This window comes from Maylandia zebra, linkage group LG7, assembly GCF_041146795.1.
Source record: "Maylandia zebra isolate NMK-2024a linkage group LG7, Mzebra_GT3a, whole genome shotgun sequence".
Classification (NCBI taxonomy): Eukaryota; Metazoa; Chordata; class Actinopteri; order Cichliformes; family Cichlidae; genus Maylandia; species Maylandia zebra.
In genome coordinates this window covers 18,748,339-18,765,390 of record NC_135173.1, presented here as the reverse complement: position 1 = coordinate 18,765,390, position 17,052 = coordinate 18,748,339, and the positions used below count along the sequence as shown (strand labels likewise).

The 17,052-nt window shown below is 38.7% G+C and overlaps 2 protein-coding genes across 3 annotated transcripts; both read left to right on the top strand.

The window, feature by feature from the left end:
• Positions 1-1,254: 1,254 nt before the first annotated feature.
• On the top strand, positions 1,255-4,920 carry LOC101480430 (YY1-associated factor 2). Its single transcript, XM_004563771.4, has 4 exons — positions 1,255-1,396; positions 1,707-1,832; positions 3,877-4,029; positions 4,190-4,920. Exons 1-4 carry the CDS (start codon positions 1,371-1,373, stop codon positions 4,428-4,430), a joined length of 546 nt encoding a protein of 181 aa, XP_004563828.1. The 5' UTR covers positions 1,255-1,370; the 3' UTR covers positions 4,431-4,920.
• Positions 4,921-5,684: 764 nt separating this feature from the next.
• gxylt1a (glucoside xylosyltransferase 1a) lies at positions 5,685-15,054 on the top strand. 2 transcript variants are annotated; one of them, XM_004563769.5, is made up of 8 exons: positions 5,685-6,067; positions 6,531-6,623; positions 7,242-7,428; positions 8,427-8,558; positions 8,646-8,897; positions 9,489-9,612; positions 9,791-9,963; positions 13,914-15,054. In XM_004563769.5, the coding sequence occupies exons 1-8, from the start codon at positions 5,850-5,852 to the stop codon at positions 14,076-14,078; spliced, it is 1,344 nt and encodes a 447-aa protein (XP_004563826.1). In that variant the 5' UTR covers positions 5,685-5,849; the 3' UTR covers positions 14,079-15,054. The 2 variants fall into 2 exon arrangements, with proteins under 2 accessions (XP_004563826.1, XP_004563827.1); XM_004563770.6 differs by lacking the exon at positions 6,531-6,623 and having other exon boundaries at positions 5,686-6,067.
• Positions 15,055-17,052: the final 1,998 nt, after the last annotated feature.

Here is a 17,052-nt window from a genome sequence, read left to right as displayed (position 1 = left end):
GTTTAAAACAGCTCCTCTTCTTACAGTAACCTCCAAAATCTCATCCTTACCAAACTCTTATATTTGTTGTTGCAAATATAACCTTCAGGACCCTACTTTCAATTAACTCTTCATTTTCATTTCATTTTCGTTTCATTGTTTTTTGAAAAGGGTTGTAAGTGTAAATGTGGATAAGTTCTAATGTTCTCAAGAAAAAACTTTTGGGTTGTTGTTTTTTTAACTCTGAAAGAGGGGACAATGGAGGTCTCCCCTCAGTTGTTATTATAATCACTTTTTTAAGTGTTGAGTTTTGAAGAAACTACTGAGATGTACATCTGAAATAATGTTTATTATTGTGTTGCTGCAGGAAACAAAATACGAGATGTATTACTTGACTTCGATGCAGCTGCTTTCATTTTGCCTTTTTTTTAAAATGTTTTTTTTATTAGTTGTGTGCATTGACTTTGCAGACTGGACGTGTGAAAAATGAAACAAAATCACAGAGTACAGTAACATAAACATTCACAAATACACTAAATAGATAAGTAAAACAGCCATTTACGAAAATGCACACTTATTTTGCCAACATAAATCATCATAGACGATGGAGATCATATTTTACTAGGGTTTGTGTGTGTGTGAGTGATTTTAAGAGATCATTTACTTCTAGAAAAAAATCAACCAATAATAAATAATGTGATGTATGTGTATTTGTACGTATGTGTTCAAGTACATGTCTATACTTATAGATATCTATTACTTACATAGTAGTAGAATAGTTGAAATGTATTACTTGCATATTTCCACAACCCTGTATCCATAATACATACTGTGTATGCGTGTACATAGAACCTCAGCTACCGTTGTATATATTGTATTGTATTGTATTGCATTGTATATTGTATTATCTTATTTATTCTTGGTTTACTCTTTTTATTCTTCTGCTATCTGTACCTGAGCTGTGGTAAAGTACACATTTCCCCGCCGTGTGTATTTTGTAGTTTGGGGGGGGGGGGGGGGGGGGTATAGCAAAACAGATCGATAGGCTTTTTGGTTGAGTTTTATCTCATAAAATATTAACATTAAAGTGAATTACGCCTAAATATTTTTTTAGTCCTACTCTAAAAGATTCTATTCTTTCTTAAAACCCTGTCTCGTACTATATTGAATATACCATAGCATTTATGCATTTCCATGCGGTTTACTGCAGTAATAAGACTTTTAATCACATTTATAGCGCTTGTGATTACATTTAAAGTGATTGGGTAAACCCGCAGCACGTGACCGCCCTTCGACAGGAGTTTCTCCGACAGCTGAGCAGCAGCTAAATGCGTCTTTTCACCTGTAACATCGATCCTTTTCAAGTCCTGTAAGACCGCGATTCTCAAAAAATGGGAGACAAGAAGAGTCCCACGAGGTAAAACTTTCACTAGTGTGTTTGAATTTAGACTTAAACGGACAATTCGTGAAGGCAAAGCACCGTGAATGGATGAAGCCGTTTTACTGAAGTGTTCATGGCGGCTGGCTGCTGGTTTAATACGGGGCAACTGCCTGTGTCAAGTGAAGACTCGCTTTGCTTCACTGACTGCCTTCTGAGCAGAAACTACTTCCTCGAAGGGTTCATTTCCACCAGCGGTAACCTTAGTCGCACACGTAGTTGGTGAAATCACCATTCCCGCTGTAAAACTGCCACTGTCCCTCTGTTTTTGTTTTGTTTCTGTCTGAAGGCCAAAGCGGCAATCGAAGCCCTCCTCCGACGATGGTTACTGGGACTGCAGCGTGTGCACATTCAGGAACAGCGCTGAGGCGTTCAAGTGCATGATGTGTGATGTCAGAAAAGGCACGTCAACTCGGTAAGAAAAACTGGACCTACCCCATAACTGCTTTAATTACCCACAGCTGTGCGAAACCTCATTCACGTAGTCGCTTTTCATTCTTTCCTTTTTTCCCCAATTTTTTTCTTTTTTACATTTGTGATGTTGACGCGTGACAACTTTATTTAGGCGTTTTTATTGGTGGCTGGGCTTACGACCTTAGTATTTCCCTTTGTTTTGTTTTATTACATTCAATTGAATTATACTTTAATTTGTAGTTGTAATATTGTGTCCACCTCATTCATAGTACAGAGGACACACCAAATTTTAATTATCTCTCATTATGGTACAGCTCTACAGCCTTACATAACCTTCCAAAATACTTAAATCAGAATAAAGCCAACCACTCTCCAATCAGATCAATATTTAACACATTGTCAGACTATGTCATATACTATATGACATATAGTATAATATGTCAATGTCATAGGCCCGTATGAGGAAGCAGGATTTCAATTTATTGGGGGGGGGTTGGGTAGCTTTAAATAGGCTAAATTTTATTAGTCCTTTTTGTTCCAGTCTTTTTGACCAAAGCATTTGAAATCTTACCTATTGTGTCTGGTAGTCTACAGTTATTTTTTTATCTCACATCGCTGATTTTTTTCTAAAATTATAGTCTACTCTTCCTTTTGTACATCAACCGCTCAGTTGAAGTGTGACTGCCAGATCACAATGCCACCCCTTTCATGTAAGCACGCTTATACCTAAATCAGGAAACCTTGGACTAAATTTAGCAAGTTGATAATCAGTTTCCTGTGACCACTTATCTTGATCACCATTGTTAGGATAACTGAAATTAGGTAACGGATGGATACCATGGGTATGTTGAACTTGCTTCATAGTACTTTCCAGTTTCTACACTGGCCATGTGTCTGCAGGTGTAAACATAAAGCATAGGGTTTGTTCCTTGTAGGAAAGACTACAGAGGAAGAAAATTAATTGCAAAGGTGAGACTGTAAATGTATTTGCTTGGACCAAGAGTCAGGTCAATCCATTACTGAAGGTTACATAGAAGTCTAAAGACATCATGGCAAAATTAGATTGAGAATTGTCACAAAACAAATTCCACAGTGTATTAGAATTGTAACAAGTGCCTTTTTCACTGCCAAATGAAGCCATGGCAATTTGAAGAAGTAGTGAGAGAACAGCAAAAAGTCGCTAAATTTTCAGAGATTAAATTCTGTTGTGGGCGTGAACAGACAAGTCGTCATTCCTATTATACTTCTTAGAAGTCCACCTGATAGGGTGCAAGCGTGCGGCTGTCTGTGTCATTATAGTAAAACTAAAACGTGGCTGTACCATGAGAGCAAAACTCTTTACACGTTTTCCCAGCTGATGTAGACTGAAAGGTTCTTGGTGGAGAAGGAGGGTCTACAGTTGTTGCTCTGTAAAATACATTGCAGAGTTTATCAGAAATGTATATGAATCTGTGAATTCAATCACTGTCGTTTATGTAATATTCTATCTTTTTGTTCCAATGCTCCAGTTAAGCTTCAGCAGTTTAAGATTAAACCTTTGAATGATTCTACTTGCTTGGATAACATCAACTTGTGGAGCCCATTTTAACACACTGATGACAAGAGTTTAACACAAATTTGTTTTAATTACCTAATACACACAGTCAAGCAGTCTAAACCTCTCACTCACCCGACTTACTGGTTGAGTGATCTAAATATTCAGTTTAATTTTATTTATGTTGTACCAAATCACAACAACAGTCACCTCAAAGCATAAGAATATTACAAGGTAAAGACCCTACAATAATACAGAGAAAATCCCAACAATTAGGTAATCCTCCAGGAGCAAGCACTTGGCAACAGTAGGAAAGGAAAAACTCAGTTTTAATAGGAAGAAATCTCAGACAGAACAAGGCTCAGAGAGGGGCAGACATCTCCGTCGACAGGTTGGGGGGTCAGGGGAGGAAGACAGGGCATTAGTGACACTGTGGAAGAGAGGCAGAGATTAATAATTGATATAACTCCAAGTTTTGTTTTTTTTTTGTTGTTTTGTTTTGTTTTTTTAGAAAACCCCGGCCTGTTTCTCAGCTGGTTGCACAGCAAGTAAATCAGCAGTTTCCCCCACCAACACATCCCAAAAAGGAGAAGAAAGAAAAATCAGAGAAAGACAAAAGTGATAAAGAACCTACACTGAAAAAGAAGGGCTATAAAAAGATGAGGTAAAGAATTTGTTTTCCAAAGAAATCAATGAATGGGTCACTCTATTTAGTAATCCTTGATTTATTTTCTTTTTTGCTTTTCCTTTTCTTTTGCTACTGAAATGTTTTTTTACCCTTTAAGCTGTACTTAGACCCCATTTGTTTTGGGTTGCTTCAACAGGCCAAGGTTAAAAAACATAGACAGGAGCAGCGCCCAGCATCTGGAGGTCACAGTTGGAGACTTGACTGTAATAATCACAGACTTTAAGGAGAAAGCCAAACCCACATCCACTCCAGTAACCACTGCCTCAGGAGACCAACACAATCTGAGCGGCTCAAGTTCTGATAATACTGAACGAGGTGTCTCCAGATGCTCTTCGCCCCGTGGGGAAAGCTCGTCAGTTAACGGAGAGACTCACTAACATCCACAGCCCTGGTCAGCACAACCCATTCTCCTGCACTCTCAACAACCTCAGTCAGAGATTAAACTTCAAAATGCACATTATTTTAATAATACTATATATGCCACTATGATAGCATTCACTTTTTTTCCCCAGTGCCTTCCAATAGTAAAACAATTCAGGAGTCAATATGTAAGGTGTCTGCTTGGTTCAAAGACCTGTTGCAGCAAAATCTATCATGATGAACTGAGAAAAGGAACTGTAGCATTAAATCCTGGACGTCAGAGGAACTGCGCCACGTGCTGTGGCAACTTGCGTTTAACACCTCAGTGTCACACAAGCATCGCTTTCAGTTTGTCGTTACAGCACAGATTAAATGATGTATTGTGGAAGAAATGTGTCTTCATCTCACAATTGTAGCTCATCCTCTGAAAATTGTTGTGTTTTGCACTTAATGTCAACCTTTGTTGATGAGAATGTTTCTGGGTTTTTTTGTTGTTGTTGTTTTTTTGTTTTTTTTTAAAAAAAAAAAGCATTATAATTTTACCATTATCATAAATCATAACACTGTTGGTTTTTCTGGCCTTATCCGGCTGTCATTGTTTTTAATCCCGTTGAATGCAATAAATGTTTACTGTGTAACTTTTTAGTACAAATATTGATGAGCTATTCTCGGTATGCTTCTCCTTCACTTGGTAGAGTTGAGCATGATCTAATCTATAGACTGGTTTATATTGTAAAATGATGTTGAATAAAGTAAGTTGTAGATATTTGGCTATTTTTGTTTTTAATGATCAAAAAGAACTTAAATAAATTTCTGCAGTTAATGAACACAAATGCAATTTTGAGATGCTTTCATCTTTCCACCTGTTTATTCACACCCGCACGCACACACACGCCTCCCTGCTTTTCAGAGAAGTATTGCACATTTGACACGGATATAAAATATGGCGCATTAATGCATTAAAAATACTGCTTATACACCAGTAACTACAGGAGATTTAAATATGTACCACCACTTCATAAAGGAGACTATTTTGTCTAAGCTTTTAAGTTTAAAACTTCATTATTCGTGTATTCAGTTGGCGCTTTGAGCGTTCCCTGAATTTCGTTCAAGAAGGAATGATACTGATTGTAGAATCGTTATGGGTTTTTGGGTTTTTTTCTACAATGTGTGCTGTAATTGTGAATGACTCCACCTCTGCCCTGCATGTGCCACTTACTACTGTAAACTGTGGCGCAGTGTGGGTACATGGCTGATAAGACAAAACACGTGTAACAGAAGTGGGTGGGGCTGAAACTGTAAACACCAACTGTGCCTGTCTGCTTACTTTCTGACTTAATAATGCGATAAAGTAGCTAGCTGGTGATATGTCGTGTGATAGCTAGCTAAGCTTAACATGAAAATGTTTCTTTAACCTATAAAATCTGAAGCGCAAGATGCGATGCTATCTTCACACATTTCTCCTGTGCATGATCTTCGTCTTCTTTTCCTTTTTGTATGTGTTCAATCAGCTAGCCTCCACCTTAGAGGACAGAGACGGGTGGACAGTAAAAGAACACGGAATACCCGGCAGGAAAAGTCATGACACCGGGCACCTTCTCAGGAAAAGGCCAGGCCTGGAAGGCCTCCGAGACCGCGAAGAAGGGCTTGACAGGTAGCTTAGCTAGCTGTGTCAACCAATTTTACACTTAAAGTACAAAAATTAGTAGAAGTTAGCTTTACCTGTTTGTTACAGCTTCATTTGCACCTTTAGCATATCGCTGCAGTTTAACGTTAGTTTACTTGCTTCAGCTAGCGTGTACGAGCCGATACATGTATTGTAAAACCTAGTTTACGTTAGCTAGCTACCAAACAAATAGTAATTTGGCGTGTTTTGGATAAGTTAAAAATGTTCAGTGTTTTAGTTGTGCTGTTTTTCACCACATAATCTGAAAACAACCATTAGCTACCACCTGTTAGCTTGCTAGATAACCGATAAGCTTAAGGTTAGCTTTAGGCTGGATTTAAAGAACCGCCACATGTTAAACAAATCTTAATGAAAATCACAAAACACTACTGATATCCGAGAGAGAGATTTGATTCTGAGGATCCAAAAGATGATGTTTCTATTCTGTCAGGTGTAAGTCACAGTCAGTTTCTTACTGGAATCCATATTGGAGACTGCCTGCTGATGTTTGTGGAGTGAACTGCTTATTGGAATCATCTTTTAGGTATGCCTGATTTTGTGAAACTATGAATGATACATGTTGCAATAATCAACTGCCTCCAGCTTTACACTTTTCACCTACTTCGTAGATCCACAGTTCAGAGTACATGCTTGATAACTGCTGCATCCACAGTGTTCTGTGTGACTGTTTTTGAGTTTTTGCATTCCTGCTACTAGCACAGCATTAAAGCATTAAATCTTTCATTTTATGTATAATAAAAGGTTTTTTGTGGTATAATTTAATCAAGGCTGGAAACAACCAGTTCAAATTTGAGGTCTGAATAAAATATAACATTTTGCTTATTGTATTTGTGTTAATGGGCTTTCCATACAGTAAACATTTCTGTGCATACATGGAAATGATTGAATATGACAGGCTACATTCATTATGTCCAAACGTGAAAGCAGTAATTCACAAGAAGCACTTGAAGGCAGCAAAAAGTATGAATGACTGTTCTCTTCTGAGTCCCTCTGTTAAATCTAATGACAGTTCCAATCCTACAGGGCTGAGTACCAGTCAGCCGAGACTCACTTTTTCTTTTGCACTTGCCAGTGTATCCATTCTAATGTAAAAATAAACACCTAAATTTTTTTCTTCTTCCACCTCTCTCTTGACTCTTAGTGAGCGGTCAAACTCTGCAGTGAAGGCAGAAAGCAGGGATGAGAGGAGTCACCTGGCTGTTGTGGCCTGTGGCCCCAGGCTAGAGGAAACAATCACCATGTTGAAGTCTGCTGTTCTCTTCAGCAAAAAGCCTCTGCACTTTTACATCTTTGCTGAGGATGAACTTCACAAGAGTTTCAGAAACACTGTAAGCATATGTGGTTTCATTTGCTATGTTTCTCAACCCATCTCAACTCATAGCCCAACTGTTCCTTTGGAGTTTTTTTTATTCATGCTGTGCAACTTCACAACAATGGTCATCTCAGGCCCCTTTACAGTACAGAGAAATCTTTAATTGTGTTTGAGAAAACACTTGGAAACCAGCAAGTAAAAAACAAACAAACAAAAAGGATTAGCGTTACTAAATGTATCTTGAAAGGTATCCTAGCAGCCTTGGCCTGTAGAAACATACCTGAGGATTAATTCAGAGTCACCTTAGCGAGCTATAACAATACAAGGCTCAACAGATCTATGGCTTTTTGGCAGCTTAGCTACAATGCTATAAAGAAACCTGAGGTTGGTCTTGTTTTCCGGTGGAAATACCAGGTTTCCATGGCAGGTAACTTTTGTCACTTTCTGTTCCTGTTTTCAAGATATCTGCTTTAAAACAGCAGTCCCCAACCGTTTTTGCGCCACAGACTCGTTTATGTCCAACTATTTTTTCACTGAGTGGCCTTTAAGGTGTCGTGGATAAATACAACAAAATAAAACCAGTACCAAAAAAAATTTATTCATAACACATGGGAAAAGACCCAGGGAAACAGAGCTAATGATAAAAAAAACATAATGATAAAAACGCGGAAAACCATAAATTTCACACCCGAGCCTCAACTCTCGCAGCCCAGTACCAAACAACTCACAGACTCGTACCAGTCCGTGGCCCGGGGGTTGGGGGCCGCTGCTTAAAAACACACATTTGCAAACTGTATCAAGGAGCTAGTCTTCTACAATTCATTGTTTTCAGAGGAGAAACAGCATTAAGTGTCCAGTTATGACCAAGTAAGGAAGAAAGTAAAGTCTTTACCCAGTTTTTGGTGCTTTTTGTTCTAAAGACAAAGATGCATAATGAATGAAAGAGCTCAAAAAGAGATGCAATTAAACATTAGTGCTTTTCTGTTTTTTGTTTGTTTTTTTTTATTTTTTCAGCTGGAATCGTGGCCTCGGAGAGTTCGGGCAAGGTTTAATTCCAGCATCTACCCTATCACTTTTCCCAAGGAGAATGCAAGAGAATGGAAGAAACTCTTCAAACCCTGTGCCTCTCAGAGGCTTTTTCTGCCAGTAGGTATCTTTTTACATTCAGATAGCTTAATACAGTAATGCTTTTTCAGAATATACTAATCTTTTTTTTCTATATGTCTTTTGCAGCTGATTCTGAAGGAGGTAGACTCCTTGCTTTATGTAGATACAGACATTATTTTTCTGCAGCCAGTAGAAGACATGTGGGCTCTGCTTTCTCAGTTCAATTCAAGGCAATTAGCTGCCATGGCTCCAGAACATGAGGAACCACGTATCGGCTGGTACAATCGTTTTGCCCGCCACCCTTACTACGGCAAGACAGGCATCAACTCAGGGGTCATGCTCATGAACATGACACGCCTCAGGGAAAAATTTTTCAAGGTAAAGATAAATCTGTTGCTTATTAACCAGCCTAATGGTTATACCGCATTGTGTCATGATATATGTGAAAGTGTATCAGCTATTAAAAAGGGTTTGGTCATGATATACATTTATTTGTATTTGTTTTAAATGTTATATACCTATGTGGTATGTGACTTTTGTTGCCATGATGCCAGCTCTCTCTTGGAAATGAGATTTTTAATCTGAATGAGATTTTTTACCTGGATAAATAAAGGATTAATAAAATGGCCTTTAATATACAATATCTAAATAAGTACTGTTTTTAAAACAAGGACTGCATTAGGCATGTTTTTCTCAATTCCGTGTTAGTTTTGCATTTTGACTGAAACCTCTAGAGCTGTCTAATGTTCTTAAATCCTTAGAAGTAGCTGTTCTGCACCACTAAAATTGACCAGCTGAGGTCACTCTTGTAATTCAATGCTAAAGCTTCCTAGAGAGCTCGCTGACAGACAGTCCCTTTCCTTTGCGTGGATGGGAAGTGTTCCCCAAATGATTGATTGGCTAAAATGGCATGTTTATGGTTTCTAGAATCAAAATGACACACATCCCTTCTGCGTTTTGTCGTTCCAGAATGACATGACAACAGTTACACTAAAGTGGGAGGAAATGTTGATGCCCCTTCTCCAGAAGTATAAGCTCAACATCACCTGGGGTGACCAGGACCTTCTTAATATCATATTCCACCATAACCCAGGTTAGTGCAACCACATACATGGCGTTATTGTGTGTCATGATAGTTAAGTCAGACCAGCAGACAAAGATTAATTAAAGAAGCTTCTTCTTTTGGATGTTTACTGTCAAGTACAAATTTCAGGGATTTCAATGGTTTTCTTTTGAATCATTGTCAACCCACTCATCTTACTGTGTTACAGAAAGCCTGTATATGTTTCCCTGCCAGTGGAACTACCGTCCAGACCACTGTATCTATGGCAGCAACTGTCAACAGGCTGAACAAGAAGGTGTCTTTATTCTCCATGGTAACAGAGGAGTTTATCATGATGACAAACAGCCAGCATTTCGAGCTGTCTATGAAGCAATTCAGAAGGTACGGGCATCTTCACAGAAGTCTACCTTACCTTACAAGGGGAACAAATATTCAAGTGTCCTTCCTTCTTACGGAAAACTCTGTTCAGTGAAGTATATGAGACACAGCATGCAAGAAAGTCAGCCAAAGACGCAGATTGAGAATCCAAGCTGTACACTAAAGTAGCTAAGAAATGTTGCTACAAAGAACAGCTGCACTTATTGTCAGTGTTTCAGTGGTTCACAGTTTGCAAATATCCCTCAAAACTATGTCAAGAAATGTAATTTATTGAACGGTTTCCGAAGCACAGACTCCAAATAAACAGCAAATATTTTGCCCCGAGTCTTCATCAAGGAAACCTCTCGGCTGCGAGGGTAAACCCCCTGCTCGGGACAGCCGCACACGCCTGGGGGTGGGACCTGGCAGTCAGCCAGTGAAATTTGCCCGTTCAGTGATGCTGCCGACTCTTCCATCTTTGGCTTGGGGCGTTAACGTTGTGTGGATTGTGATCGATCAGTGGTTTCTTGTAAACCTAATGGGGTTTTTATCAGAAGTTTAATCATTTAGAAACACGTTACAAGTGTCTGTTTATTTCTTGGAATCTTTAAACCGCAATCATTCAAAGAACAGACACAGTTTTAATTCATAGAAAATAAACAGATCATGAAATCATTTTTATTTGCATGTTAATTTAGAAGTTTTCAAATGTAAGAAATATTTTAAAAAATCAAATATGAAAATTAGCCACATATCTGAAGGTATTAAAACATTTATTCTTCCAAAGGTTTACAACACATTCTTGAAATAACTGACTGGAAAAAGTTAGAAGATATTTAATATATCATGGGACATGTTTATTCTTGTGAGAAATTGCTTTTTGAGGGCAGTTTTGTAGGAAGACCAGATTATTTTGGAGAAACATTTGCCAGTTATTACATTATCAATAAGCACTGCAGGTCAGTGCTTTTCTCTTATAGATGCTTCCATCCACGAGTGCTTAATCAATAGCCTGTTAAACATTTTCATCATCCTGTCTTTGGTCTTCCAAACCAGGCATGTCGGCTCCATCCAGTTTTAGTCAGTGAAACGGTTGCTTGGTATCCTATTAACTGCAAGGTTAAAAATTCAAGCCAAAGTTGTTGCTTCTCAACATTTAAGGCATTTATTCAAACATTTTCACATGCAGTTTAGACAAAGAGGTCATTTCACTTAGATTTTATACCACTGTGAACACAAATGCCTGACAAATCTACGCAAAGCTGAATTTATTTAACTACTATTGAATGTGGCTGCTTTCCAGAAAAAGGCTTTTTGTCACTTTGTCCACAAATTGGGTGAAAGGACTGAAACCAATTGTCTGTCAATATTTTTCACTTTGTTAAGACTGACTGTATATCTTTAAATACAGGTCACAAACATGTATTTTAACCATCTAGATCATTTCTTCAGGGTTGTGAAGATTTACAGCTCCTCTGGCTATGCTGTGTTTGGGGTTTTTTATGTAATGGAAGACTCATGTCACAGAGTGTGATTTTTTTTTTTTTTTTTTTTTTTTTGTTCGGCACTGATGACACAAACAGTGTACACCAATCAGGCTTTAACACTGTGAGCACTGACAGGTGAAGTGAATGACACTAACAGTTTCTTTCAAGCCAGCAGAGGCAGTGTGATGCTCTGTGCAATGTTCTGCTGGGAAACCTTGGGTTCTGCCATCCAAGTGACTGTCACTTTGACATGTACTTAAGCAATACAGCAGACATTGTAAGCTCGTCATGGAAATGGCATTTCCTGGTGGCTGTGTCTTCTTTCAGCAGGATAATGTGCCCTGCCACAATACAAAAGTGGTTCAGGAATAGTTTGAGGTGCGTAATGACTTTAGGGGTTGACTTGGCCTCCAGAACTCAATCTATTTGAGCATCTGTGGGATGTACTGGACAAACAAGTCTGATCCATACAGGACCCACCTTTTAAAGGATGTGTTGCTAACATCTTGGTGTTAGATACCACAGCACACCTTCAGGGGTCAAGTGGACTCCGTGTCTCGATAGGTCTGGCCTCTTTCTGGCAGCAAAATATTAGGCAGGTGGTCATAATGTTATGCCTAATCAGTGTATGTTCGTAGGATTAGTCTGTTTTTGGTTTTTTTGGTATTTTTTGGGCGTTTTGATGTAAATAACATAGGTGTGATTTTTACCCGTTTGAAACAACTGGCTAGGTCTGATTTTGATTTAACACCTGTAAAAAGTGTCAACATAGCATCTTTAAGTCTGGACACAGGACACCACCTGGAAATAAAGACTGAACAAAAAAGCACCTGGAAACTTGAAATGTGTTTAAGCTTATAGGCCTTGAAAGGCTAAAATGCAGCACTTGTATCATAAGTGAGCAAGCAGAAGAGCCTGAGAGCTCTTTCACTGTTTTGCTGGCAGCTCCCCTGCGATCTGCTCATTTTGATTTCAGCTTACCGGTCAACATGCAGGCAGCTATTGGGGGGAGCAAGGGAAGCTTCATTAGCTGGTCTCCATCCATTACCGCCACAGGGCCGAGCCAGGCCGCTATCAGTGCGGGCAATGTTCTCAGCCATTAAGAAAACGAGCAGGCTTCATTATGGGGGCACTCGGTCCTCATGCTTCCATCAGTCTCTCAGACAGCACAGAAACACATACAGCACATACCATATCCACAAGGTTTTAGGAGGCAGAGGAGTGCTGCGGATTCTCGTTAGTAAGCAAAAAGTTGAAAAGATGTTTCTAAGATAAAGGGCCGTGTTTCACAGTCGCTGTATTGGAAGAGAGATCTGAAGATCTTTTAAAAATGATTCTCCTTTTGTTTTTATCTTTAGCTGTTCTGCTCAAGTTTTCTTTTCTTTTTTTTTTATCAGAGCGTTCAGTTGCTTCAGCTCCACAGTCTCCTCCCACTTTGTTCCCACTCCAGTCTTTTGAGGCTATCATCCCAAAGCTCGGCGCAGGCAATTCTCGAACAAACTCTAATTTCGATCCAACCGAGACCCCCTTAGTCAGCCTAGTTCCCAAGGCAGGCTCTCTCTCAGCCAGCAGAGGAGCTTGCAATAAAGGGCACTACCATTACCCAGCCAAGCCCACAGAAGAGTTGTAAAATTTTTAGTGCTGATGCTAGTTTGAGACATCATGATGGCTGTGTGGACAACGCACCCGCCACATCCACATAAAAATCAATAGGAGGCTGTTAATGGTATTTTATTGCCTTCTGCACTATATGAAAGATAATAAAGAAAGTGCGCTTTGAGTAATGTAATACTTTGCCAAACTCGAGTCAAATAAGACATTGTAAAATAGTGATTTCCCTTATTTACTCGAGCAGTAAAAGATTGGTGCACCTCAATATAAAAGTGAAAGGCACACATTCTTATTTGCATACCGTACGTGACAAAAGCCTTGGCTGCCAATATTCATTCACAGAGGAGGCTGAAAGTTTCTTTTTAAATTTTTTTTCTCCCCCCCTTTGCTGTTTACTTGGCGATACAAAAGCGTACAATAATGAAGCATATCTGGAATGCAGCAGCTGTAGTTTTCCCCGACGCTGTCACGTCTTATTAAGCCCATTTGCGAATAGTTGGGGTAATAGATATTCATCACTCGAACACACTCTGAATTGACAGATACGAATCAAAAACAGAATGTTATTTTGTCTGGAAGTGACGGTGATAAATGTGGCACTTAATTCATGTGAGATGAATGTAGTTGTCATTGTGCTTTTTCTTTTCTTTAAGCTGTCACAGGAAACAACAGGTGTTAAAAACAAACACTTGTGCTGCTTTTATTTATTTATTTTAAAGGCATAAAGGCAGGAGAACGAGAAGAGCTGCATTTTAAGTTGGTGCAGCAGCCGAAAACGACGTGGGCATGGAAAGAATGCAATTAAAAGGCAGTTTTTATTGTTTCATGTCTGAAATGAGGAGTAGGAAAGCTGAACATGTTTACTTTTGATCCTAGTACCAATTCGGCGACAACTTGGAGACCTCGCTGCTTCGACCGCTGGAGACGTCGCTGCAGACAACCACCCACACCTACTGCGGCAGAGCAAGTCACTTGCTTACAAAGAGGTTAAAACAGAGCATCATGTCTGTTCAACAAGACGCCACACAGAGAAGAAGGTGATGATGGGGGTCAGCAGGTGTAACATCAAAGAAACGGTGCCTAACATCTCTTAGGTGAGACTAGCTCTTCCTTTGTTGACAGTGAGCTGGATCAAAAACAGACTCGGGTTAACAACGAGTCATCATTTGTTTACAAACAGTCTATCAAGACACTGGGAATGCAGAAGGGTAACCTGTTTTGAGATTGTATTTATTTTATTTTGTCATTTTATTCTAAAGCCAGTGTTGGTGCATATCCATCAAATGAACACAATGGGTGTTAAATGTGGTATAACTGTAGTGGACAGTGCACTGATGCCACTTTGCCCTGCAGAGATTTTTGGACTTCATGGCCAAAAAGAAAAAAATGTTTTCTGTATGTCAGACAATCAGTTTGTATTTTTGTTTTATTTTAGAAGCTACAATCACTTTTCATTTCTGTACTGATTTTTATGAATAAAAAAAGACTTATCAAGAGTATTTTATTAGATTTTTATATTCATTTCTACTCCAGTTTATTTCACAGAAAAGGGATGCTGTCATTTTCAGGTACTATTTTCCGCTACTGTAGATGAGAATGTTCTTCTGAGGAAAGCACTCATTGAGAATATTTTAAACATTTTCATCAGTATTTATTTTTGTTGGATATGTGCATCTGGAAGAAATTTTGATGTCTGTCTTAAGTTTTTAACAGGGGTCTGTCATTTCATGTACTTTGATATGGTAGTTTTCAATACGTCGTGTATTGTATATTGTCATAGCATATCTTTCTTTTCATTAACTTTACAAGTAACGACACATTGTCTTATTACGGTACAATATATGGGACTGTTGTTTTTAATTAAACCAGCTGGCATGAATGTGTATGTTAAAAAAAACCGCACAGCTGATTTAAGAAAGCAATGATTGTAACAGATGTTTGAACATTTTACTGCAAAACTGGAGTAAATATTTTAAATGCATCTCAGTTGTATGCTAAATAAATGTTTTATAAATAACACCCTAATGGTGCCCCCATTTTATTTAGGCATATATAACCAAAACACTACAGTGCTCATAAACACATTACTCATAGAAACCTAATGATCCAGTGGCCGCCACTGAGCAAGCTCTTGGTGACCATGGTGAGGGGAAAAAACACTCTCTTTTATCAGGAAGAAGCCTGTCGCAGGACCAGGCTCGGGGAGGGTGGCCATCTGCTGTTACTGTTTGGGGTAAGAGGAAGGAGAAAAGAAGAACCTAGAGAGAGGACAAAGTCTTTGTAGTATCTGTGCTTGCGGTGGAATTCAATTGAAAATGCCATAACATTTTCAGTGTGACAAAGATTAATGGTGTGCGATTTTTAATTTGAAAGAGCCTATTGTTGATTTAAAAGTGCACAGTACACACTGTGTAAAGTATTGCAGTGAAAACTTTTCGTTTTTGTAATATGACAAGCTAATTCAGGTGTAAGTACATGACTGTGGAAAAGACGAGGCTCACGTTAGGACATTGGCTGCTTTTTCACTCATTTTCAGTTCAGCCCTCATATCTGATCTTTTTCAGATGCAATGCAATTTAAGGCAATGTATTTTGTATTCCACTAAACATTGACCAATAAATCATTCAAGCATTGAAGAAAGCCACGTAAACCCCTTGGTTTACGTGGCTTTTTAATTGCCACAGACAAAATAGAAAGTTAGCAGACTGATGCTAAACCACAGAATCTGTTCAGATTATTTTAGCTGATTTACTGAAAAAACACAGTTTGACAACCATTAATTTCAGCCTGTGGTGCTTGTTGGGGATTTTGGCAAAATTAATGAAATAATAAATGCAGAAACATAACATGCATTTCCATTTGCAAAGCAACTGGTTGATTTTTCAGCGCGACAATCATCCCAAATGCACTGCCAGCCAGGAAAACGATAACTGGACAGAAACTAGGTGAGGACACTGTCAGTCATGGATTGGCCTCTCCAGAGCCTCAACATCATTGAAATTGTGGGATCATCAGAACTGCATAAAAGACAGCCAACATCCCAAGAAGAGCTTTGAAAAAGCCTGAAGAATTATTCCTGAAGAATATGTAAGAAATGACAAGAACGCTTGCCTAAGACAGTTCTGTGTGTGTTAAAGAATAAAGGTGCTCATACCAAATATTGATTTTAGAAACATACAAATGCTGTTTTGCCAAATAATAGATCAACATATCAATGCATCCATTTCCCATTTTCCTAGAAATCTATATAAAGAAATGAAGGGTGGCTCAAGACTTTTGCACAGTACTATATGTTCGTAGCAACTGTACATCCCAAAGGTTTCATTTAAAAGATAAAGCTTTTCACTTTCATGCATTTTATTTTATATTCATTATTCAAAGTCTGTTGCATCAGCCATCATAACCACTTTGTATAAACTGTACTTGTTGCCCACTCACTCCACACAAAAACTGAGCCGTGTCCTCGAAGGCAGCAGCAAACTGAAAATAATGAATCAATGTGTGAATGTGAAGACTTCAGAAAGTGTTGTTAGAGGCCAAAAAGGAGCTGATGTGTCTGGGTCAGTAGCCCCTGGCTCTTCATTTCACAGGCAGATTGACAAACGTGCACGGCATAGGCAATAGGTCTGTGTGATGAATTTAAAGTGGTCTCCATGCCAAGAAGCGGTGAGATATATCCATTTTCTTCTGAAGTGCGCGCTGAGCGGGCAAACGTTTTCTGTGTTTAAGGAAAGAATCATGCGTTCACAAGTTTCATCAGTTAACTCTGAAGCTCAATGTCAGGATGTGAAGCTAGCTGGAACCATCAACAGATTTGCATCTCCACTGTAAAGTTGAAAGGTTTCGTTTATTTCTTTGGGAACTCATAATTGGTAGATCACTCATAACTTACTTACTTGTGGTCGATTAAAAGCCTAAAGCCTATAAATTGATTATTTATATTTTCAATATAATACAAACACAAATCACTCTCAGCATTACTGAGTTTGCTTTTTCATGTGGATGAAAGTATATA

Bases quoted from the DNA above. Each gene is read 5' to 3' on its own strand.
- LOC101480430 (XM_004563771.4), top strand. From the start codon at position 1,371: ATGGGAGACAAGAAGAGTCCCACGAG. The intron at 1,833-3,876 runs GTAAGAAAAACT...TTGTTTTTTTAG, and splicing joins AGAAAAGGCACGTCAACTCG to AAAACCCCGGCCTGTTTCTC. The intron at 4,030-4,189 runs GTAAAGAATTTG...TTGCTTCAACAG, and splicing joins AAGGGCTATAAAAAGATGAG to GCCAAGGTTAAAAAACATAG.
- gxylt1a (XM_004563769.5), top strand. From the start codon at position 5,850: ATGCGATGCTATCTTCACACATTTCTCCTGTGCATGATCTTCGTCTTC. The intron at 7,429-8,426 runs GTAAGCATATGT...TTATTTTTTCAG, and splicing joins ACAAGAGTTTCAGAAACACT to CTGGAATCGTGGCCTCGGAG. The intron at 9,613-9,790 runs GTTAGTGCAACC...ACTGTGTTACAG, and splicing joins CATATTCCACCATAACCCAG to AAAGCCTGTATATGTTTCCC.